General features: G+C 40.9%; 1 protein-coding gene and 1 long non-coding RNA gene across 3 annotated transcripts in view; one reads left to right on the forward strand and one right to left on the reverse strand.

Moving 5' to 3' along the window:
* tmem121ab (transmembrane protein 121Ab) overlaps positions 1–13376 on the forward strand; it is a 37972-nt gene extending 24596 nt beyond the window's left edge. The window contains exon 2 of the mRNA XM_071467919.1: positions 10438–13376. Coding sequence (XP_071324020.1) covers positions 11326–12270 — 945 coding nt within the window. The 5' untranslated portion in view covers positions 10438–11325 and the 3' untranslated portion in view covers positions 12271–13376. The remainder of the gene's footprint in view (positions 1–10437) is intronic.
* Positions 1–18680, reverse strand: part of LOC139612390 (uncharacterized) — a 79136-nt gene extending 60456 nt beyond the window's left edge. Inside the window, exons 1-3 of one of the 2 annotated variants that reach the window (XR_011686526.1) lie at positions 18457–18680; positions 15743–15809; positions 2134–2178 (exon numbers count right to left, since the gene is read on the reverse strand). This is a non-coding gene — a long non-coding RNA (uncharacterized lncRNA). The remainder of the gene's footprint in view (positions 1–2133; positions 2179–15742; positions 15810–18456) is intronic. The other variant, XR_011686525.1, reaches the window with a different exon arrangement.
* Positions 18681–23829: the final 5149 nt, after the last annotated feature.

Below are 23829 nucleotides of genomic sequence, written 5' to 3' on the forward strand. Positions count from 1 at the left end.
TTCCATTTCATTATCATACAGAGCAGGTGTCGCCTTCAGCAAACACTGTGCCCATGAGACACATTCAAAGTTTTGCAATGTTTTGTCAAATACCCGGTTTCACAGATGTAATAGAAGGCACATGAACAAAATCTGACAAAGATTCTTGTTCGCTGCCAAACATCCCCACTTAAATTAAATGACCTTGCATTCTGTTTTAAAAAGCCATCATCCTTAAAATAGGGAACATTTCGAAACACCATCAATAGATTTTCTTCTCTTGCTTTATGGAAAATGAGGTTTTAAAGGCTGAACATAAGAAGAAATGACTTGTTGAAAAGGGGAGCTTTTTTGCTTCTTTCTGCCTGTTTTTCACACCCTCATCATAAATCCCTGGCTCGTAATATTTAATCTGTTTCCTCTGCAAAGCTATCCATTTTAACTCCCGGCTCATTAGCAGCACTTCAAATCCTCCCTGTATCGCATCTCTTTTGCCTTTTATTCAATCACGTGGAACAGAAACCTTTGCTCTTTGGCGTCAATCCCTCTCACCCTCTCCCTCATCTCCATCTCATTTCTCCCTCTCCTGTTACTTTTTCCTCTTGAGGACGCTGCATGAAGGTGACTGGTCTTGCCCTTTTACCTGCCAGTGCACATCTGTTTCATGCAAACTAGTGGGAACACCAGGGTGAGAGGGTGTTAAATTGAGATAGGAAACAAAGTTGAGTTCTAGTGATTAAACACTACCTGGAAGAAGGATTCTACTTTCTGACATTTTCAGCCACTATTTGCTGCATTACCACAACACAGAAATGATAAATACTGAATAGGACCTGTGAGGTTTTGATGTCTTTGGGAAGTCATTTTACCCTCAAGTGGGATGGAAAGCAAACAGAAAGGCAGCGTGACTGGAATGAGGTATGGATGCCAGCTCCCTTAGGGTGGCCAGATTAGAAATGGCGACAGTGAACACAGGAGGAAGAATTGCAAAGCGTGGCAAAAGAGCAAGCTTAAAAGGGAAGGAGAGGGGCTGGGGGAGGGTGGGTTATTGACACAAAGATTAAATGGATCTCCCTGTAAAACCACTGGATAAAAATCACTTCTGTCACTGGGTGATCACACACCCAAACTACCATTAGAGAATGAATATGAGAGCTGGTATCACACGGGCAAATCAATATGCTTGTTAAACCCTTGCATCGTTGCATGGGAGAATTAAAAGCCGGAGGAGTGTGTAATAGCGTGTTACTATGGTACGGCTTCAATGCCATGCCAGAGATGTTTGTCTGAGTATGTGTTTGCCTGTGTGAGTGAGTGTGTGTGTGTGTATTAAGATGAGGGGTAATGGTAATCACTGCAGCACTTTAGGCTCTTTTGTGGCCCTCAATTTAAAACATTAAAGGGGCGTCCAGCAATCACCTGAAGGGACAATCCAATTATCAGAGTGAGGGATAGTTACAATATGTGCTTGAAGGTGTGTTTTCTCAACATAAGAGATTAAAAGGAAGCAAAACTTAATTATTCAGGAATTCCTCATTGTTATTACTCGGTTGAAGTCGCAGGACTGAAAGCCAGGGACAAAGCAGCTGGGATTTACACGGGGTCCCGCTTCACTGACTGCAAATTTTGGTAAACGTGAGAGAAAATGAGGGGTTATTTCTTGGGGATGAGGTTATGTTTCCTTGATAAGAGCTGACAGCATAATTGAAGATTAAAGCACATTTGGGTATTAAGTGTATCTTGCAGGTCATCTGAAATGTCTGAAGTTGCAAGTGTGACCTGCAATAATTCTTAAATTGAGTGGTGTTTTCCTTTAAGGGATCCAGTTTGCACAATGGCAGAAGCATTACATTTTGTTTTTCTTAAAAACGCAAAAGCAGTCTTCATTGCCATGGCAAAAACCTCAGTCAGCTCAAAGATGTCATAAGATATTGGCAGAACATCATGTTTTTTTATCTTTAAGGCTGCACAAATCAATACTGTTTGTGAATAAAGGATCAAATGACTATGTGTAATGTGAAAAGAGTCACTCTTATGAATTCACATAGCACGATGAGTAACTCTGAGTTCCCCTCGCCTCAAGTGTTTTAGCGTCTTCTAACTCATTTTGGTTTCACAGCCTGCAACTTTATTTTATTTACTCTCATCACTCACCTCAACACCATTTCCATGCAGCTGTCTGTAGCAAAAAAAAGCCCTCTGAAAAAAGCAGACAGACAAAGATGGTGACTAGCTGATGAATATTGTGGAGCATTTAGCAATTTAAAGAGCCAAATATTTCTCTTAAGACTCAGTGGCAACCAAAACAGAGCTAAATGAGTGAATATTGGACTTACATTCACACACAACACAACTACAAATGAAAGTTAATGTTGCTCTGTGGCTTGTTGATATACAAAACTGATTGTTAACATGTTCACCATAAAAACTTTATAAGATGATGCATCTGTGTCGTACTTACATCTTCTTCCACTGCCCCCAAGTGGGTAAAAATATTAAAAAATGAGATTTTGTTCTTTTTTAACTTCATCCCTTATTTTTTGGCATCTGTCTAAATTTGTCATAAAAATTATGTTTGATTTAAACAATTTTGATTATTCACATTTACAGACGAAGGACAGGGAAGTGTTTAGTGTGCAGTATAGAAAGATAAAAATGAAACCAAATCCTTCAAATTTTGTTCCAGAAGTATGAAAACTTGGTTCAATATCACATTGATACTGAATGCAAATTACTAAAAACCCAACTCTGCATAGCCTTGCTCAACAGTCTGCCATGCAGTGCTTTCCAATCATCTAGAAAGAGATAGATCTTGAAGAAACTATCCAGCTATGTCTTTTGCATCCCCCCCCCCCCCATTTCCCAAAAGCCATAGACCTTCACGGGTTAAATGTCACCAGTTTGACAGACTGAGGCCGGTTAAGTGGCAGGTTATAAGGATATGATGCAGACAAATGGGGCACAGACAGGCAGGGCTGAACAGTTTTGTAAGCAGGTGAGGTTACAGCTAAAAAGTTAGAAAGAAGAGAAAAGAGAATGTGGAATGACCTCACTCAAAACATAATGGGGAATATAGTGTGAATGCTACAAAAATTAATCATTGTTCAGGTTGATGAAAATATAAAAAGTTCAAAATCTAATAGCAAATGCTGTAGCAGCTGCTCACTGATGGAAGAATATGAATGTTAAACCCCAGGATTCACGTTTCCAGTCAGGCAGATGAAAGAAACTCTCAGTAGGAGATAATGGAACAGTAGCAGGGGCTCTCAGGACAGGACTGTCTGTGCAGCGGCATAACTCACTGTATTGACTCCATATCTTTGATATCAGCCTTGTCCAGACTGCATGTTACATGGAAAGACAAATTACGAGGCACTTAAACAAAAGGTCACTTCGGTCACTTAAAGTTAAGTGGCTAACATGTTATTAACAGCATCATTTCTGGAGAGCAGTTCAAGAATGTCTTGTCTCACGTACACGGTGGGCAACTAGTCATCTTCGCCCCCTGAGTCAGTGACTAACTGCCGGGTGGGATGTCACAGGGCTGCTCTTCACTTTGATGATGACTCACTGTGGCATGGTGCCTTTGATCCTTTCCCCAGCTTTGTGAATAAAGAATACACTTTGATTGACGCTGCGCACATTATGGCCGTTTGAGAGTTGGCAGGGAGAAAAAGACACGTCTGTCATGTTGAAAAGCCCCCCTCGCCCCCCCTCCCCTCCCTATCTCTGCTACTGACGGCCAAGTTGGAGGAAAGCACTTTTGAGCTGCTTTCAACATCTAACCCTATACAATGCTTATTATGGGAGCCTACCCTGCACAGCAGCTATCCATCCTTTGTCACGTGCAGCATGTTTGATTTCAGCTGCATTTGATCAACACCCACGGCTATTTAAAAGCACAGACAGCCCGAATTCACAGTGGGTTAGTTACAGTTATGTGCTAAAATGAACCTCCAGTGCTTATCACATACACAATGTGACCTGGCAAAGTAGAGTGAGGATCAGCCTTAATCAACCATAATGGGTGATAAAATGAGCTTAGCCACAGTAAAAAAAAAACAACAACAACAAAAAAAAAAAAACACGACCCCCTTCTTAGTTTCCAATCCTCCCCTGTATTCTAACCCACAGCCCCCTCATAAGCAATTACAGGCATATTATACAGGGATAACAAGAAAACAAGAGAATGGGAATCTAAGAGCAGCAAGTAACATACAAACCCTGTGTATTGTGTTTTGACTAATTGTAGTGGGTGCCTTTGAATGGCACAATATAGGTGGAAAGGACTAAACCTGCCAAAAATAATGACACTAAAATGTAAAACAGACGTGTTTAGAATTTCAATACACAACCACAGTGATCCATTAGATACAGTGGATATACACTGCGAATAATGCATCACAGACAAAGCTAAGCCCAACGAGGGCAGCTGAGTCTGGCGGTTTTACTACGGTTAAGAAATGTACAGAGCGCCTAAGAGATGTCACACACATTCGTCAGTGTGTGCGCAGGAATCAAGCAGACGTCCTCAATTGCAACCAGATTGGTTATTGGTCCCAGCAGGGAACACGAGACACATCTTAACATGCATCCAGGGATTCGGGGGTATAATACCTTGCAGGATGCATGCGATTAGTGTGTGGTTACAGAATGTTAGGCTGTGAAAGACGGAAGATTGCAATCCTGTCAGCAACCTTTCAAGCAGGGAAAGTGTAAGAGTTTTCATACATGCACACGTGAGTGCACGAGTGTATGTGTGCATACCAGTGTGTGTGTGTGTGTGTGTGTGTGTGTGTGTGTGTGTGTGTGTGTGTGTGTGTGTGTGTGTGTGCGTGCGCACAAGCCTTTGTTCAGCTGAGCTGTGCTGAGCTGTACTCTGTGTATTGGGCAAATTCAAAGCAATCTGCCACCTCTTCCAAAACTAGCCAAGCGCTGACTGTAACACAAAGGACGGCACAGAACACCTGCTGAGATGATGGAGATGGCTGGCAGCCAAGACGACATATGGGTCTCATTCTGGCCCTAATGAAGACAACCTGACATAAATATCGGACAAAACGGACCACTCTGGAGACCTGTGCTGTCCCACCGCAGTGCTCCTGACATTGACGTAAACATTTGATCATCCTCGGAGGGATGAGGCGGGAGAGAGGAGAGCGGAAGCGTGGAGAGAAAGCAGAGTTGGAGATGTAATACAATACATTTAATGCATAATAATTTGGCTTCCCAAAAGCATAAACATCTCAGTCTTCTTTGAAGGCGACAGGTAACAGAGCACGCCATCCACAGTTGCAGGATGATTTCTGCTGCTGTAAACAAGTGCTTTCTCATCCCTCGCAAGGTGTGCCATGTGTCAGAACACCTCAGTGTTAAAAGAAAAGATTTTTGCAGCTTCATTATCATTAAGCTCTGAGCTTGTTTTTAAAAAAAGACAAACATCAATCTAAGAACACAGGTGATTAAGTTAAATCAGTTTTTGAAAGAAAACTATTTTTGTGCATGTTCAAAAGCAGCACCTGGAAGTGGCTCTAAGCTTTTGATTTGATTATTTCTCAACAAAGCAGAGAGTGGAAGGACATTGTGCCAAACTGTTCTTCTAGTTGTACTGACTGTTTGGTTCTTTGGCCCAAACAGACCTTCTCCATTGTTTTGTTTTTTTTGGGGTTTATTTTTTTTGGAACAACTGGCAAAACAAACAAAAAAGTAGCACTGATACCACTTCCTCTGTCCTTGCTGTGATCCATGTGGAGGCCTGCAGCCAGTCAGGGAGGCTAACTGTTAATATAACTGCCTGACAAGGAAGCTCTGGCTGTTTAGAGAGATAATGGCCTGGACCACAGACACAATAATAGCCTCCCTCTGTGAAGAAATGTTGTACTGCCAGCTCACAGCCCTCCATGTTGCCTATTTATAGTACACCATAATTAATACGCTGTAATTGAAGCATATAAGCAGAGCTGAAACGTACAGGGTGCAGTACAGAGTCCCAGTGTTCTTAGAGGAGAACAGTTAAGCAAAGATGTGAAATGATACTCGTCACAGCTGTCAAATCACATATCAGTGGACATTTCTTTCTGCCTTTTTTCCCAATGCTGCAGTGACATCGTGTGCTAATCTCCAGCCTCAAGTGATGCATTATAAATGCTGAACAGAATATGCAAAACAGACCAGCGCATTTCTGTCATCGTTTCACACAGACAAAGGCTCTTTTCTACAGTATATGACAGAAAAGATTAATAATCATCTATTACTGTCAAATTTCATCAGCTTCCTGTTTCATAAAGTGGCCCATGTAGCATTGAATCATGACGATGACATCTTGGGATCCATGTTTCGCTGCAGAAATCATAATTCCTGGGAGGTTCAAACCACCCAATTTAGCGCTCTCATATAATCACGTCGGCTGTAATCCGTTCATTAGGGAAACAATCTCAAAGTCTTTTTTGATAATTAATGACATTTAAATGATGATGCGATGTACTGTATATGTGGGAGAACTCTTCCCTATAGCATGTTAATGATCCACAGCATTCTGCTAATCAGTCAATTAATCACCATCTTATGAATTTAATCTCTTACTTAGGCCCTGTTCTACATAATGGGTTTTAAACATTGAAATCCATGCTTGGATTACAAATGAGATTCATTGTGGTGTCATGCTCCTCTTAAACTGGGCTTCTGCTGACAACCTTTGATTTGAGATGTTATTAAATGTAACATCTTATTTTGCTTCTTCATCTAAAGTCTGTGTTGCAGGCAATGCACAATGCAGCCACTGAAATTCTTGCATTGAGCTATTAAAGCTGTTTTTTCTGTATATAAATGCAATGCAATTTCAAATTAGTTTGCTCTATTGGCTGGAATGTCAGGTGCACAATATTGCACCAAGTGTTAGGATAATAATGAAATGAGGAAAAAATACTATTCTTTAAGTAAAACAAATAGAAAGAATAAGAAAATGGCAAATAAAACAAAAAAACTGCACATTTGTGTGCATTTGTGTGTGTGTTGCCTATTTACAATAGACTGTCAAGATTTGTCACAGCCAGTGATGCAGTTTTAATGATGTGTCCCTCAGTTTGTGACATGCAGTAACATATTGTGCAGCTAAGTACGCTGCACATCCCTGTGCTAATGGAGTCTGTTGCTTTTCACTGTCACTTCCCTCTGTAAAGTTTGGGATTAACAAATCAAACTACTTAAACTATTCTACTCCAATATTACTATATTTGTCATATATTAAGATTAAGTGCATCTCCGTCTCTACCTCACCGTCATGCAGTGACCACAGACACTTTCTTCTGGTGGTGGCCAGGACTTCCCTAAGGTCAGACTGTGGTCACTGAGTGTGTATTTAGTCAGGATCTGTCTCTGCTTTGTATCTCTGACAGTGAAGAGATATTTTGCCAATTTATATTCATAGTTTAGAGCCAAATATCAAATCATGTTTGTTTGGAGTTTGGTTTGATTCTTTGAATGTTCCGGATAGCCATCTTTAGTTAATTAAATAATTTGGTTTACTATGATTCGTGCTGGTCTGGGGTTGAACAGTACTGGGTGTTGTTTGATCAGTAAGTCTCAGGACGGGAAACTTTTTGCTTCTTGGGTCTGCAATGCCTGACATCTCAGTGTGTCGTGGGGGCTCAATGTGAGATGAAACCAAAATTCAAGTGTTGTTTTTTTAATGTTAATAATCAATGGGTAACAGACTAATTCTGCTGTGCATGCATTGGTTGGTGTTTTTATTTTAATTTGGACCAACACGCATGCTCTGTGGGTGTACATACAGTCCGTGTTCTTCAAGGATGGTATTTTCTGATGGAAAATAACCTCTCCACAATCTTTGGATCTCATTGAAAAAGTTCAAAAGCCCATTTTGCTTTGGTGATTTCACACAGCGCGGCTGAAAACAAACTCATGTTTATTTATCACATACTCAAATTCGTCATATCAAGAGCTCACTTAGTCAAAATGGGGGTGAAAAAGAAGTGTTGGACTTAGAAAAGTAAGCATAATGGTGGAATAATTTCGAATGCATGTCTGGATTGGTTTGAAATTAAGCAAATCAATATCACTAAAAGGTTTGCAATTGTTTTGCTAAAATGTTCAGTAAATGGCAAGAGCACACATTTAAGCTTAGTTGTGGTTAAAAAAACTGTTGATTACAAATTAAGGTTGTGACATTCCTTGTTTTGTTAATGTTTTTTCCGACCTCTACCACTTTCTAATCAGGCACCTGTTATAAAATTAGTTTTTGGCTCTATCAGTGGTAAGTAAATCATTTGCTAATGCTTTATGAATCAGTTAAAAGTCATTAAGAAGAGCATCTGTCACATCCGGAACATCTGTCTCTTGTGAAAAGAGCTGCAGACAATCTGAACAATGATTCATTTATAGGGGCGACCTGATAGACGAGAGGTTAGGGCGCGTACCACATGAGCGCAGGTGCTCTTAGCAGACGAGCTGCCAGTTTGACTCCCGACTGGCCCGACTCTTTCCTGCATGTCATTCCCCCTCTCTCTGCCCCTGTCCTGTCACTCCCTACTGTCCTATCCAATAAAGGCAAAAAAAAAAATCTAAAAAAAAAGTAAATCCATTTATCAACATACTAATGTTTATGGCTGCAGGGTTATTAGAAAGTGACAAAGCCGTGAGAATGTATTAATGGATTACCACCATTTATAACTGCATCATTAACTGATAAATACCTGGTAGTGGGATTTTTCTCAATCTTGCAAGCAGAAATTTGTTCTTATTACTGGCATATAACTGATCTGAAGGATTAGTAAGACATGTATTAACCACTGATAAAGCCATTAGTAGCCTAATTTTTGTTAACAGATTGATAGATGTATTAAAGTAGTAATGTTATGTTGGTCAGTCAACCACTTAATAATGTCACAAAAAATATTTGATGGATTGCCCGGAAATTTTGTACAAAGATTTACGTTCTGCGGAGGATGAAGATGACGTTTGTGTTTTTGAGTGAAATGTCTCAACAGTTATTGGATGGGTTACATAACATGTGATAGGCACATTCATGTTCCCCTCAGGATGAACTGTAATATCTTTACACGTCATCTTCATTGTTCCTTCAGCGCCATCATCAGGTCAAAACTTTAATTTTGTGCGGCACTTTGGTGTTTGGTGTACATGCTTTGTCTAGAACTAGGGGACTATTTTGGGATGTCTACATTTGACACTAGTATTATGGTCATTTGATTTAACCAAACAGCCTCATTTATACAAGCACTGACAGGGCTCTCTGAATGATACAGTCATATCTTGACTTGAAATGTACCTCAGCTGACAGAAACACTAATGTGATTTATTCATGTTCTGCCTGAAGGATCTGGTGACAGGCAGCACAGACAGAAACGAAAAGAGCGACAGATAAATTCTAGTTTGTGCTGAAGCTCGCCAAAGTTGAACCGAGGGCAATGTTTCTGCTCAATTAACACATTTCATTTTCTTTTACCCAGATTTGTTTTCTATCCATGCTAATGTGTAGACATGCTGTGTTATTCATGGGTGAGGTCAGGGCACGAGGTGGGCTCCTACTGATGAGTTCAGCAGTCTCAGCAGTCGGCATCTGTACAGTGTTTTTTTTTTATCTTTAAGAAAATGATGTTGTTGATGACAGCCCTTCTCTGACCCAATCTGTCACACGCCTCAACGCACACATCAGGTGGAATATGAAAGAGATCAAAACTGAAACATTATTCAGCGAAAACAGACTGTAGTTGCAGACTGTAAATGGAGCTAGAACTGGGGAAAATAAAACATGGACAAGCTTATCATTATCAATATACAGTTCGACAAATTTTAGGCACTGAGCATGCAAGAATGAGACAATAAGGTAGCTTTGTTTTCTGTGCTACAGATGCACCACAACAAAACTTCCATTGCATACAGTGCATACTGCAATTATGATTTCCTTGTTTCAGTTTGGAAACTACACCAAACCCACTCAAAATATCTGCAGGAAATGAACCTATTGCCATCATTTTTCCCATTTACCCCGGCCAGAGGTGCCGAGCACTAAGTTCCTATATGAGACTTTAAAATTGGTTTCTATAATTTCCTGTAATAAAGCCTTTATTAATTTAACTCCCAAAATTAAACTAGTGGTTATTATGGCCCCAAATATGTCGAATACAAGAACATTATCATCTGAGAATATTAAGCCATGCATCCAGATGTCCTGGGGCACTTCTCATACAATGGAGAGGTAATGACATCCTGAAGCAGTTTTATTGTAACATGTGCAATATGTTCTGTCCTATCCTTGGTGAAATGGGCTATGTTTGAGCCAAGCTGACACATTACTTGGCTCCTCATATGTGGAGGACTGTTGGCAATGAAAACTGTGTTATATGGCCCAGTAGTGCTGACAGGTTTCTTTCTCCTTCTCCTCTGCCCTCCCCCTCTTCTCTTTATTTCTCCTTCCTCTAGGCTGTGGAGAGGCCAGCACGTGGCAAAAGGAGGGAGAAAGGATGGATCTTCAGACCTGTGTAAGAGCCTCCCCCCGGGGAAGCCGTCGTCGGACGCAAAGCCTCATGGGCCGTTGACCTGCTGTCTGTGTGATTTATGGCGACTGGAGGCCTCTGGCCACTGCAGACTCCTCTCCTCTCTCTCCTTCGCTTCCCCTCACACACACTGCAGGATTGCAAGGAGCCACACACACTGCACCACCATCTACAGGAGTATCCAAAGAGGAATTCCTGGCACATGCAGAGCAGCAGCACAGGCATACGCACGGATAGATCTGCAAGCCACACTGTTGCTTCCCACACTGTCTCGTTCAAAACTAAACACCTCCATAAACATTCCCACACTGCAGCACTGTGTCCCGCAGTCCCATCACATGTCCATTAGACCAAGCCCACTCTGAGAGCATCCTCCATTTGACTGTGTGTGGATTACTATCAGTCATGGTGTGTCAGCTGTAGAGCCCTCAGTGTAGCTGCTACTCAGGGGCAGAGGTGGATCAATGGAAGTGCGCTGAGTAACGAGGTGATGTTCCTGTTTTCACATGGTCTGAGAGCAATCAGCAGCCAGCATCTCTCCGCTGACTCCACACACAGCTCTGCTTCTACGCTGCAATAACCGTCCTCCTCAATGGACTATTAGTGCAGTGACTTATAGTATCATTTTAATATAAGACACACTGTTGCTGGACTTTTGCTCCTGTGCACATCAGAGCTATCAGACCACCTTAAGTACCCCTTTTTTCTCCAACTGTAAAGGTCTGGAGTGGACACAGTGCCGTGTTTACCTTCTGGACTATTTTTTATTTTAAAAGCTGTGGACAGAGAGAGAGAGCCAGCAGGTGCCCTCGCCATGGTGTTGCCGCCCCCAGACAAACGCCATGTGTGCCTGACCACCATCGTCATCATGACCAGCATGGCCTTCATGGACGCCTACCTGGTGGAGCAGAACCAGGGTCCCAGAAAGATCGGTGTGTGTATTATAGTGCTGGTAGGGGATGTATGCTTCCTCATAGTGCTGCGATATGTGGCGGTGTGGGTCGGTGCAGAGGTGCGCACTGCCCGACGAGGATACGCCATGATCCTGTGGTTTCTCTACATCTTTGTCCTGGAGATCAAACTCTATTTTGTCTTCCAGAATTGCAAAGCTGACAGGAAGAGTCTGGAGACAGTGGCACGGAAAGCTTTGACGTTATTATTATCTGTGTGTGTACCAGGTTTGTACTTGGTTCTAGTGGCTCTGGATAGTATGGAATATGTAAGAACTTTCCGAAAGAAGGAGGACATGAGGAGCCGTCTGTTCTGGGTGGCTCTGGACCTGCTGGACCTGCTAGATATCCAAGCTAACCTATGGGAGCCCCAGCGGACAGGCCTGCCCATCTGGGCCGAGGGCCTGATGTTCTTCTACTGCTACATCCTGCTGCTCATCCTGCCCTGCGTGTCGCTCAGTGAAATCAGCATGCAGGGGGAGCACATGTCGCCCCAGAAGATGATGCTGTACCCGGTCCTGAGCCTGGTCACCATCAACGTGGTCACCATTCTTATACGTGGTGTAAACATGGTGTTGTTTCAGGACAGCCGCGTTTCCACCATCTTTGTCGGCAAGAACGTGGTGGCCATCGCCACCAAGGCGTCCACCTTCCTGGAGTACCGCAGACAGGTGAAGGAGTTCCCCCACCCACAGAACGCCATGGCACTAGAGCTGCAGCAGAACTCTGTCAGCCACACGCAGCCGCTGCCCAATGCCACCAGTTTGCCACATGAACCTTCGCCAGCGCAGGACGTCATCGACACATGACTGCCAGCGCTGGACTCAGCACCATTAGAAACGGACCCCTTTTTATGAAATTCTCCAGGAGTGAAGGTAGATAGAGAAATCAGCTGCATGACAGGATGATATTCTGCTCTTGTCAAGCCCACATGAACAACTGTGAAACCATAAAAGAGATTTTCAGCATCACCTGCCTGTCAGAACATACTGTAAACCTACACTTGACTGAGTGCAGCGAGCAGACTTTCAAATGAAGTCAAGCGTTTTTATCGTGCTATTGTGTTTTTAATTGTTTCAAATGTTTTAAAAGTTCAGACTTTATTAAGAGACAATCTCCACAGTGTGCAGCCCTGTGACATTATGTTGTGTAAAATGGACAGTTGGTCCCCCCCTTGGTGAGTATCTTGTATTTTTTTAAAGGTCACTTTTTCAACAGTGCATCTGTGGCATTTCCTTTGAATTCCAGCACCAAAGGACATACCACTCAACGTGAAGCACTGATGGAGAGGAGGAGTGGAGAGTGACAAGAGTCAGTCAAGAGGGGCTATCTGTGCTGTGCTGGTGGCAGACGAGTGCTTTTCCTTGTTTGGTTCTGCTGAGAAAGAAGCTCGGTAGAAGCTGCTGCCTTGGTCAGTGTGACGCTTTACGACCAAAGGTCTGATTAAAGCACCAGAGCTCAGCACTATAACATCCACTGCAGGCATTCAAGCGTGTGTTTTACTGTGTGTGTGTGCGTGCGTTTATGTGCACACTATAGAGTACGTATGCCTGAAAGCGTGTGTGTGTGTGTGTGTGTGTGTGTGTGTGTGTGTGTGTGTTCGGCACAGGAGGTTTAGGTTATTTCAAACTGATTTGGAAGAAATGTGTGTGGTCGATGTGTGTGATGAATTGCAGATGAGACAAAATATGTAGTGATGTCAGAAGAAAAAAAAAAACAAAAACAAGATGATGGGGGAAAGATACTTTTTGTTTCCTGTACTGTACATTCCTCTGAAACTAGCTCAAGCCTTGAAGTCAAAGAATGCAGAGATCCAGCAAACGCCTCACTGAAGAATTGACAAAAAAAGATAAATACAATAACATACAAACAGAAAATACTTTTTCTGATGTTATTCAGTTAATTATTATTATTATTATCATCATCATTATTATTATCGTTATTATTAATACTATTATTATGTACATTCTTTACTTGTTGGAGGCCAATGATGTTTTAATAAAAGTATAAATAAAAGAATAATGATGACAGCATGGTTTCTTCTTTCCATATTGTTGATTATGATTGATCAAAATATTTTTTCTAGCTAAATTCAGAAGTATTTAGTGCTCCAGTTACGCTAGACAGCAACAACTAAATGACAGGAACATAACAGCAAAGTCATTTCTGTTATGTTTTGCATGGAAGAATCCACACAGCACGTAAGGCTGAGTCGCCTCCTGGACTCCAGCATTAATTTTCTACCCCTCAGGCTACCACATTTGGGGAAAGCAAGCAATGGATTTATCTTTAAAATGCGATAAAAATGTATGAACCTTTTCTCAAATTGTGTCTCTTTTCCTCCCAGTTCTCATTATCAGCTCCCCACTTGCTTTTTTGTTCTGTTAACACTAATCTTCTCTGCACCGGCCCAGTATCAGTTATTAAATACAACTTTTACAGCTGATGAATCGCCTTCATGTTTCCACAGAGAAAATGATTAACTGACCCGAGTGGAGAGGTCAGCCACAGGAGGAAAGTCACTTCACTGTCGTGAGGTTAACTAAGGTTAACTCCTGATCTCAGCTCACAAAGACACACTCTCAGACCCTGAATGGCCCCACTCCATTAACAATAGCTGTCAGCGGCAGAGTGACAAAGAGACTGGATGATTACCAAAAGTGGTGACATTTTTCTTTTTTTCATACTTATTTGATTCATGGTTCTCAAAATAATGTTATTATTTGAACCACTAGAGCTAAATCAGACTGACCTACCTTCAAAGACCAGAACAAATATTCAGTCTTCGTTGGGATTTAAGCTATTATTAATTAAAGCTGTCATCAGTTGCAGGGGTAAAATTACACTAAGGGGAAAGATGTTAGTCGGTTCGCCTACTGCACTACCAACTGTCCTCAGCAAAGCAAAGGCAGCCATATTTTATATATTTTATACTCAGATAAAGTTATGCTTGCTTGGCAAATTGCTGCAAGATCCAAGTTGCAGTATATTTGTTTGCTTACTAAGGAGTTTTTTTGCAATATATACAACATTTTCACAACAGCAAGAAAGTAAATATACACAAAGAGGTGCTAATTTCCTTCTCCATGCCCATGACATTGTTGCTTCAAGCTCATCAAACAGCCAACGGTTTAACTGAGTGAGCAGGATCAGTTTGGGGCTTACAGTATCTGTACAAACTGCCAGTCTCTTCTCTTGGAATCTCCTCTGTAGAAACATATTGATTGTTCTTGCTGGTGGAGTATTAAATATTTCTGAGGCGTAGCTCTACGGGCACATCCAGTTCATTCTGGTTGTCTGTTTTCAGTTCAGCTCCTGTCTTACAGTAACTCTCCAGTGTAGGGCCTAATAACTGACAAGCAATAAAAAAGAAATTGAGTAACTGTGACCTAGAGCAGTTTTCCTAATTTTTGCGGGGATTTCCCACAATTGAATTCTTCACCCTGCTCATAATTATAAACAGCTTCATGACTAAAGCGTCCCGCAGTGGTTTATATGGTGTGTTGTACATATTTTGTTTTACTTCCCCATCTTTATTTATACATTGTCATTATTAAACGCTCAACAGCTAAGACTGACAGAAGAGAGAGAGAGAGCACTAACCCCAGATATTCCTGGATTCCAGTAATTCAAGAATAAAGAAAGAAAGAAAGAAAGAAAGAAAGAAAGAAAGAAAGAAAGCAAATTCTAAAATTCCAATCAATAAATTCATACTCTTTGCAACCAACATGGCAACAGCAGCAATGCTTTTAGGTAAGAATCACACTAAATATCAACATGTTATGCAACACATATCAGCTATTAAACACTGATACTGGCAGCAGTGTTCAGTGTTATGTGTCACATAACGATAAAAAATAAAAATATACGTTATATATTACATTAGATGAATGTCACTTATAAAAAGTGACAAACAGCTACTGGTCTGGTTCCTTTCAAAGACGGAAAATGTGATACAAATGTGTTTTTGCACTTACATGTGTCAGCTGTGTAGGTTTATTGCTGTAGCATAATAGAGTGATTGCGCAGATGAGGTCTGACATAAATGCAGTACTGATACATTTATCGTAAATTACTCATCAGTTTGTCATCATTATTGTGGAATTTTTTTCCGTGATAGTCATCAAGATCATTTTATTACCCACCCCTGCTGCCAAGATAGTCAGACTTGTTTGGAAGAGGAAGAGGTATGGCCCACAGTGGCACACTCTGCCCAGATTTCCTGCCGAGCTTTGCAACAACAGTTTAACTTAACTGAATTTGAATCACACATATGCTCACCTCCACAACACGTCCAGTGGGATGCTGGAACTGACAGGAGGCTGAGGATATGACAGCGCCAACTCCACTGTAAAGTAGAATGGTTAAAGTTAATGTTGTGCATCTGCACTGAGAAAATTCTCAAGCTGGCAAATATTATCAAAGAGGATGGGACACCCACATTAGAAAGCTGTCGCTGTGATTGTTTACATTGTGTTGTAGTTACGGCCTCCACTCTAGCTGCTTTGTAGGGTTGTGAGCTGCACTTCATGCTATGCACTGCCTCATGCAAATTATGCCCTGTTACACATTCGGTGCTGAACCAGTGTGATCCTAACTGTCCATTGTAGTAAACATCCATCATAGTGGATTTCACTGGTTCAACTTTGACATACTACACTAACCAGAGTGCACTCACACAGTTTTCCTGTGCTGTGAGGAATTAGGTCATTACCAACATTGTGATTACACTCACTTTTGGCTTTACTTCCAGATGGTTTCGATCATTTGGCTTGACTGCTGCCTTGTTACAATGAACATTTGGAGAAGCAATTTTGCTGTATTTTCCAGATTTTAGCACTTTGGTTAAGAGTAAAGACCCAAACTGTAATCAACCTGAGTTATCCTTTAAATGTGACAAACAATCTTGGTAAGACTCAAACCCAGGACATCACTGCTGCATCATTACATAACATGCTGTTGGGCACCAGTGTGTAATCAGTTTCTGTGAATCTGTTTTTTCACTGTGCCTGAGCTCACAGTTTTTAGATTAATGTAAAAATTGCATGACACAGTTTACTGTCAATCATCCATCCATCCATCCATCCACAAGAAGACATAACTCTCCCGCAATAAATAATCCCTCAAACCCTTGTACCTCACATTTTTTGTTGTCACACGCAGGTCTCTATATTTAGAGTACCCTTGTTAGCGGGGACAGCAGTTAATCTAGGTTTGACTCCGCGCAACATAAACAAGTAGATTAAAAAAATATCTAATTACACACTTCATGCACTGCAATATGATTTGTTGAATATAAATAGGCAATAACTCTAAATGTTGAAATGACAATGTTTTTATCTTTTAACACTAACAGGCCCAACGATGCTGCAATGTGAAGTGACAATCTGTCTGAGATGAAGCCCTGGTTGGCTTTCTGCTGCAACTCACTTTATATTAAATCTCTTATGCTGTCTAAACTGGACTCTAAGCTCAGCAAAATGTTTTTTTCAAAGCATGGGAATTGAGAACCAGGTTCAACATTTAATTAAAAATATCCTCATGTATAAGTCATTGGTGCCACTGAGAAACTTTTTATGTCTGTGACTGACCAAATCTTTGCTGTGGTCTGGATCACAGCTCATTGTTAGGCTTACAGCAGCATAATGTCACTATTGTTTGAATAAATCTTGTCAGCGCAAGTGGTTGAAGGGGAAAAAGTAAATGGCAAACTTGGGAATAGAATAAATTACCTGCAGCTGTCTCTGAACCAGATCACCTTTTCGAGACCCACTGAGCAAGGGATTCATCCATAAATCACCAAGCCTGCGCATCAGGAATGTAATTGTGCTCTCTTCATTTATAATAAGTCAGTAAAAGCACTTTTTCTTTCTCTGCCTGTGATTTACTGGGTATCCATGACTTCCTGAGGCACTTAGTCTCAGCAAAATTAAATCAGAACCAGCTGGATGAAGGTGGTGTTTTCCATTATTACAGTCTCTTTCTTGACCACCTTTGCATTTGCTGACTTGTAGGAGTTTGTCCTCTCAGATGCTTCAGTAGTTGCTTCCTACTTGTTAATAAATGTCTTCGTTCTCACGCAGTAATCACTTTGCTGACTACATAACCCTTCAACTACACTAGCCACTGCACACAGTAATCTATATGGAAATCGCTTTCTGGCTGTGCTTCTATTATAATAGAATAGAAGTATATTTATTGTCCACCGGATATGGAGGCTTGGTCAATCACCCAATGATGCTAAAAGTTAGTGAGACAATTAGTGGAGTTTTACTGCGGATCGAGAAGATATCCCCATTAAACAGGAAGTACAAAGTATAATGTTGCCATGGAGTGAGACCTGTTCATGCTAGCCTATATTTCTATTATTGACATTAAAAGTAAGCCGAATTAGCTATTAGCGATTCCTGTTTGCAATGTTGCCACGGGTGGGCATATAACTGTCACTAGTTTACCTTAAAACTGAAGAGAACCTAAAAACCTGATGATTCTCAAGCAAGTTCTGGAGTCACAAGGAGCGTTTTCTGCGTGCAACAGCATTAGTCGCACATTATTTACGCATCCCTCTTACTCTAAAGCTAAGGTAGAGGCAAACAAAATTAAGAGCTTTCAAACCTCACAGAATTACCTATTCTTGTGTGGTAATTCTTGTAACTGGACTACACTGCAGAAGAAAAAAAACACAACAAAGCGGATAATGGGTCCCCCAGTGTTAAGTACAATAAGTCTGGTGATGTGATGCTAATCATTCAATCAGAACTGTGTGCCTTTGAAAGCCGATAACTTCCCATAAAACCCACCAGTGCCGGTTTCAGTTTCTGTATAGACTGAACAAACGAGGTGCTAAGTGCTAAGCTTCAGAAAACCCTGTACAGCACCTTCTCAGGTGCAAACAGCAGAGCTCCTTGGCTGGTGAACATAGTGGAGCATTTCTCAGCTTAAGAGCCAGATATTTCCCTCAGGGTTAGCGAAAGAGGAGTGAATCTTGGACTTACATTTGACAGGTGGCCAGACACGCTACTCCAAAAGAATGCTAATGTTGCTCCAGTGTTATTTTATGTGTACATTCATAACTATTTGAACGCGAATTGCTTGTTACGGTGGCCCCTTGTGGCCAAAAAAAAGTTATAAATGCATTTTAAAACGTTACAGAAGCGCAAAGAAAAAAAAAAAAAAATCCGAAATAATAACTACAAGTAGCTTGAACAGTCAGTTCTTACAATCTTTTCATACAAGCCTTCAGACTTTTAATGTATAATTTTCCAAAGTACCCTGTTTTATACTGATGTTTATGCTCATGTTCAAATATATAGGAGAGACAAAATAGGCAAAAAAAAAAGAAAACCTCTATAAGAATAATACATTACTCAGTGAAGATCTCCCACAGTCTCAAGACAAGGGGGAAATGAAAGCAGATGAAATCAGGTAACACAATAATGCTTCCCTCTTATCGGTGCCAGATAACAATCTCAGCCTTCTCATCTCATGATTTTGAATTCTTTTCTCTTAATTATAAGGTTAGCCTTTTTTTTCCCTTTGTGAATGCATCGCACTCCCATAGTAGGTAGACTCGGTTAGAGCAAATCAAACCACTGCCAGAGAAACAGAGCACATGGAAATATAGACGATGCATCTAATGTGAAAAGAAAAAACAATAAAAACAATCATGCAGAAAGGTATGTAAAAGAGAAGAGAAAAACTTGGCAAAAAGAAGAAAAGGAAAATCATGAAAAATAATAGAAAATAGAAATGTTTGCCACACAGAAAATACTCCAACAGCTAACACAGAAACATTCAATAACTTTGACATAAAGTGGGCTACTGTGCAAAAATGTAGACACTAAAAGTAAAATGAGGACGCTTTCAAATATAATGCCATGAATAGTTCTTATTTATCAGTTAACCCCATAGAAAGTGCAGTAAACAGAAATAATCTAAATCAAATCAATATTTGGCGTGGCCACCCTTTGTCTTTAAAACAGCACCACTTTTCCTTGGTACATTTGCCACCACTTGCCACTTGTTCTTCTGTGGATTTAGTTTGTCTCAGTGTCTTCTTGATGTTAAAAAAGTTCTTTATGACCCTGGCTGGGTTTTTCAGGGTCGTCTGTCATGCTGCAGAATGAATTTGGATCAGACGCCTCCCAGAAGGTACTGCAGGAGGGAATCTAAACATCTAAAGTGCCGAATGCTTTTTTGCACAGTTCTGTATAGCTCCCTCTTGGTGCTGAAATAGATTAATTACACGCACAAAAACTGGAAATAGCAAAGATTTAATGTTTTAAGCATTTCCCAAGTGTTAACAAACTATAATTCACTAATAACGAAGGAAAAACCCCATTTTAATTATGAGTTATACACTGAGTTATGACTGTGGTTTCCGCTGAAAACCAAGCAAAGCATCTGAGTTGGCCTTACTGTTTTAATTTAAAATTAAATTTGATTCTGAGTGTGAATCTATATTTCAGGCTACAACAAATGCAAACCTTGGACTCTCTCCAGCACTAATGTGTTCTTGTAATGATGGATGTCTGTGGAATAGCCTAACTAAAGTCCACAGCAGCACTCAGTGATCTGATCTATGATGCACTTCACATCTTAACTCTAACCTTGATTAAAGGGCTCAGTGCATGACTCACCATTAGTTGATTTTTTTTTCAGATTTACTTATCAGGACTATCAGTCTCCACTGCACACTTCTAGTTTCACCTGGGCCGACTACTTAATATTCATGCATACATAGATAAGAAGGTATTGTGTTACCTTCATGAACTGTACTGCATGTGCAGAATGGATTAATCACTGAGCCACAATGCACTGGGGAGCAGACTGTGGAGGCTGTCATAAACAGATAAGCATAAATGAAAGCTGAGCGTGCAGCGTGGCAGAAATTCCTGCTATTAGTTATAAAAACAGCTGACTGTCCTTTGAGTTTATGACTTCATTTCTATGCCATCTTTAAAGTGTCTTCATTACCATCTGGGTTGCTAAAAAAGAACCAAAACCACCAGCGACCGCAGGTTACAGCTGTGATAATGTCACTGTCCTCATCATTATTCCGTTTATTTTAATTTTATCTAGTTACAAAGTTTGCAGACGGTTTAAATACCAGGGAAAGGTCACGTGGTGGTAATGGAGTACGAAACAATGCACCACTTAAATATTGGGGACTGTTATCTTAGGGACATTAAATGGACTCAGCCAGTGGATTTTTACTGTTGAGACTATGACCCCCCCCCCACTGGTTTACGTCCTCACCTTGCTGCAGTGATGTACAGGTGTACCCCAGGACTTTGTGATGTCACTGTTGGGTTTGGTTACAGGTGCAAGTAAGCACACCTCTGACCACACCCAGCAGCACTGACGGGTCGGGTGTGTGCGTCACAGGAACTTTCAACAGAGGGCGGTGAATCACTGTTTTTCAGTGTGGTTCTGAAGTCACTCTTTTCGGTTTGTTGTGTGAATCACTCCATCTGTCTAGACTGAGATTATAAATTCTTAAAAACATTATGCTTAGCAGGCTTTGGCTCCGGACCTTGGGGTCACAAGATTATTCTAAGTGGGTGTGGGTAAACACCCACTCACAAGTTTTAGAAAGCTGAAAAAAAAAATTTTTTTTGCCACACAAAAGTGAGTAGTTTTACATCATAGGCCAGACAAATTGATTTTGCCAGTGTTTTACATAATATATAAAAGGCATTAATTTTGTATATTAAGGCCTGTGCAAAAATAAAACAAGTGAGCAAAAACACTCCTTGGTTGAAATGACCACCCTCCACTCACATTTGCAACCTGCGGCAAGAAGATGCTGTTTAAGTATTAAAAATTTGGGAACCACTGCCTTAACAAAACACAATTTCCCACAAGGCCAAGACTGTTGTTAAAGGTTAAATGTCACCGGTCATGGCTGACTGCGACGTGATGCTGACAAAGGAAAAGAGGACTGAGAGGGCCAAACATTGTAGACATTATTTAGAAAACAGAGATTGCAGTTGTTCAGAATAATCCACAGAATCTTTTGTGAAAAGTTTTTATTGAGACGCTTTTCTCCGTTGAAAGTAGTTCCAGTGAAAACTGTTCACAGCGAGGTCTGGGAATTATCCAGAATAACTAGGGCATTGTGTCTCGAAAGAGATGTTGGTGTTGAATTTTTTAAATATATTTTTTATTTCTGCGAGGACCACAACAAAATTACATCCACTTTCACTAAATGAGATCGGAGGCAGAAATCTAAGAGACGGTACATAAAAAACGAAACTATTCTCATGGCTGTTAAATACCATTATAGATGAGAAAGCCTTTGTTTTGTAATTTGGAGGAGCGAAACTTTTAAATAAAAGTCCAAGAGTCCAAGTTTGCCAGCCAACATCAGGATGCAACAGAGGAAGTCAAACCAAACTGGCAGTTAAAGGAACAGGGGCGACTCACAACAAACACCTTGTACTCAGCAGCACAGGATGCCCTTACGGGGAACTGCAGCAAGCAGTGGCAACCCAGTTTGTTCACCATCCATCACCCCAGCACAGCAATTTACCCAAACAGCAGAGCAGTGTCAAAAATACTGGCAAGGCACAAACAAGGATAGAACATGTCCCCAAACTGTAACTGTGGGGGCGGCGGGTGAACACATAAACAACTTTTCAAAGCAGAATTACGACACTGTATATGTGGAGGCCAGGATGCGTGGGCCTTGTCTCTAGATGTGCCACAACAAATGGTGGAGGGGAGTTAAGCCAGCGTTCACGGGGAGACACGCGGCGGCTGCCCAAACGGGCTTGTTAGGGGGCAGAGAGGGAACTCATCAGTGCACAAGATCACGGCTGACAGAGAAGCTTGTTAACCGCAGCACAGTAGCCAAGAGGGTGGCTCATTAGGGAGAAGCACCAGTAGCGTGCACGAGCAATGCTGGTCTCACCAGATGGCTAGCTGTCTGCTGGCTGATGAAGGACATGGACATCCATCATTAACAAATTGTGTGCAGTATGTTCTCTGTGCGTGAAATCATAAGGAAAGCATTCATTCCAGTCATGCTTTGAGTTTGTCACAGTTTCATATTTGAAACTTTATGGAGTGCCAGAGCTGTAGTCACTTAGGTGAAGAAGCTCCATTTTCATCTCATCCTGCTGTAACAAAGTTTGTCTGTGACACTGAGAGGATAAATCCTGCTGCAACATTGCCCCCTACTGGTGCCACGGACAAGAAATCCAGATTGATGGAGGCAAGATGCAATCAAAACATGAATTTCCCAATCACTTGCCCCTCAATGGACTCTTCACATGTTGCCAGCTGTCACTATAAATAACAGATTGTTTGCAATCACCCTGTCTGGATAAGTGCATCGCTCTGGAGCTTGATTATTGCTCAAGACAAGTTTCCAGTAAGGGCCAATAAATCATTATTCATCATTCACTCAGGGAGAAATACACTCTGTTACAGCAACGTCTAAATCATAAGTGGGACTCGTTAATTCAGATATTCTTTTCCGGAGCGCTTCAACCAAATAGCAGATGATTTATTTGCTATCTAATCTCACACATACCCCAAAATTAAAAGAATTGTTGCATGGTATTACTTTGAGCGTTGACTGAGTGTGAATTTATCCACTGATGATGTGATCAGAAGATGCTGGAACTTTAATTTAAAAAATCAGTGAATTTTGGAGTGGAGAAAAAGCACGGCCGGGCAGAATGAAAAAAAAAAGACTGAATGCAATCAAGCCAGGGTGATATGGCTAGAATATATTATGGAGTTTTTGCAGGGACACAAACTACTTTTCTTCAAAAGTGTTTTAATCACTGCTGGTGCATCAGAGTAGCCATAAGGAGTACATCAAACTCATTAACTTTACCTTAAGGGTCATTTCACCAAGAAAGATTTATTACATATCTTAAACTGCTCACATCAAAACTATGTTAGCTGCACCGATTCATTTGGCTTTAGGTGTAAAATAAACCTCGAGTCAGCAAATCTGAAGGTGTCCCCCTCAGTGTTGTCGCTTTCTGATAATTCAATCTGACATTAACAAATTAGAATGAATTACAGAAACAAGATACAGCTGGAGCCATTCAGCAATTCAATTAAGTTGTTCTTTATACTTTCAGAAATGAGCTCATTTAAACACATATCTAGAAATTAGCAAGAAGACGGATCAGTTTAATACAGTGAGAGAAAAGGCACTCAGATCCTTTACTGCAGAGCAAATACCAAGACAACAAACTAAAAATACTCCATTACAAGTCCCGCATCCAAAATCCTACTTAAAGGGCCACTACAGTGACTTTACACATGGAGGTCAGTTTACTTTACAGCCTGTGGAAACAGTTGTGTTTTCTCTATAGCTTTAGTAGGACATTTCTAAAGTTGGAAAA

The sequence above is a fragment of the Trachinotus anak genome, unplaced genomic scaffold (genome assembly GCF_046630095.1).
Source record: "Trachinotus anak isolate AG129_WGS33_773 ecotype Australia unplaced genomic scaffold, CSIRO_AGI_Tana_v1 ptg000031l, whole genome shotgun sequence".
NCBI lineage: Eukaryota > Metazoa > Chordata > Actinopteri > Carangiformes > Carangidae > Trachinotus > Trachinotus anak.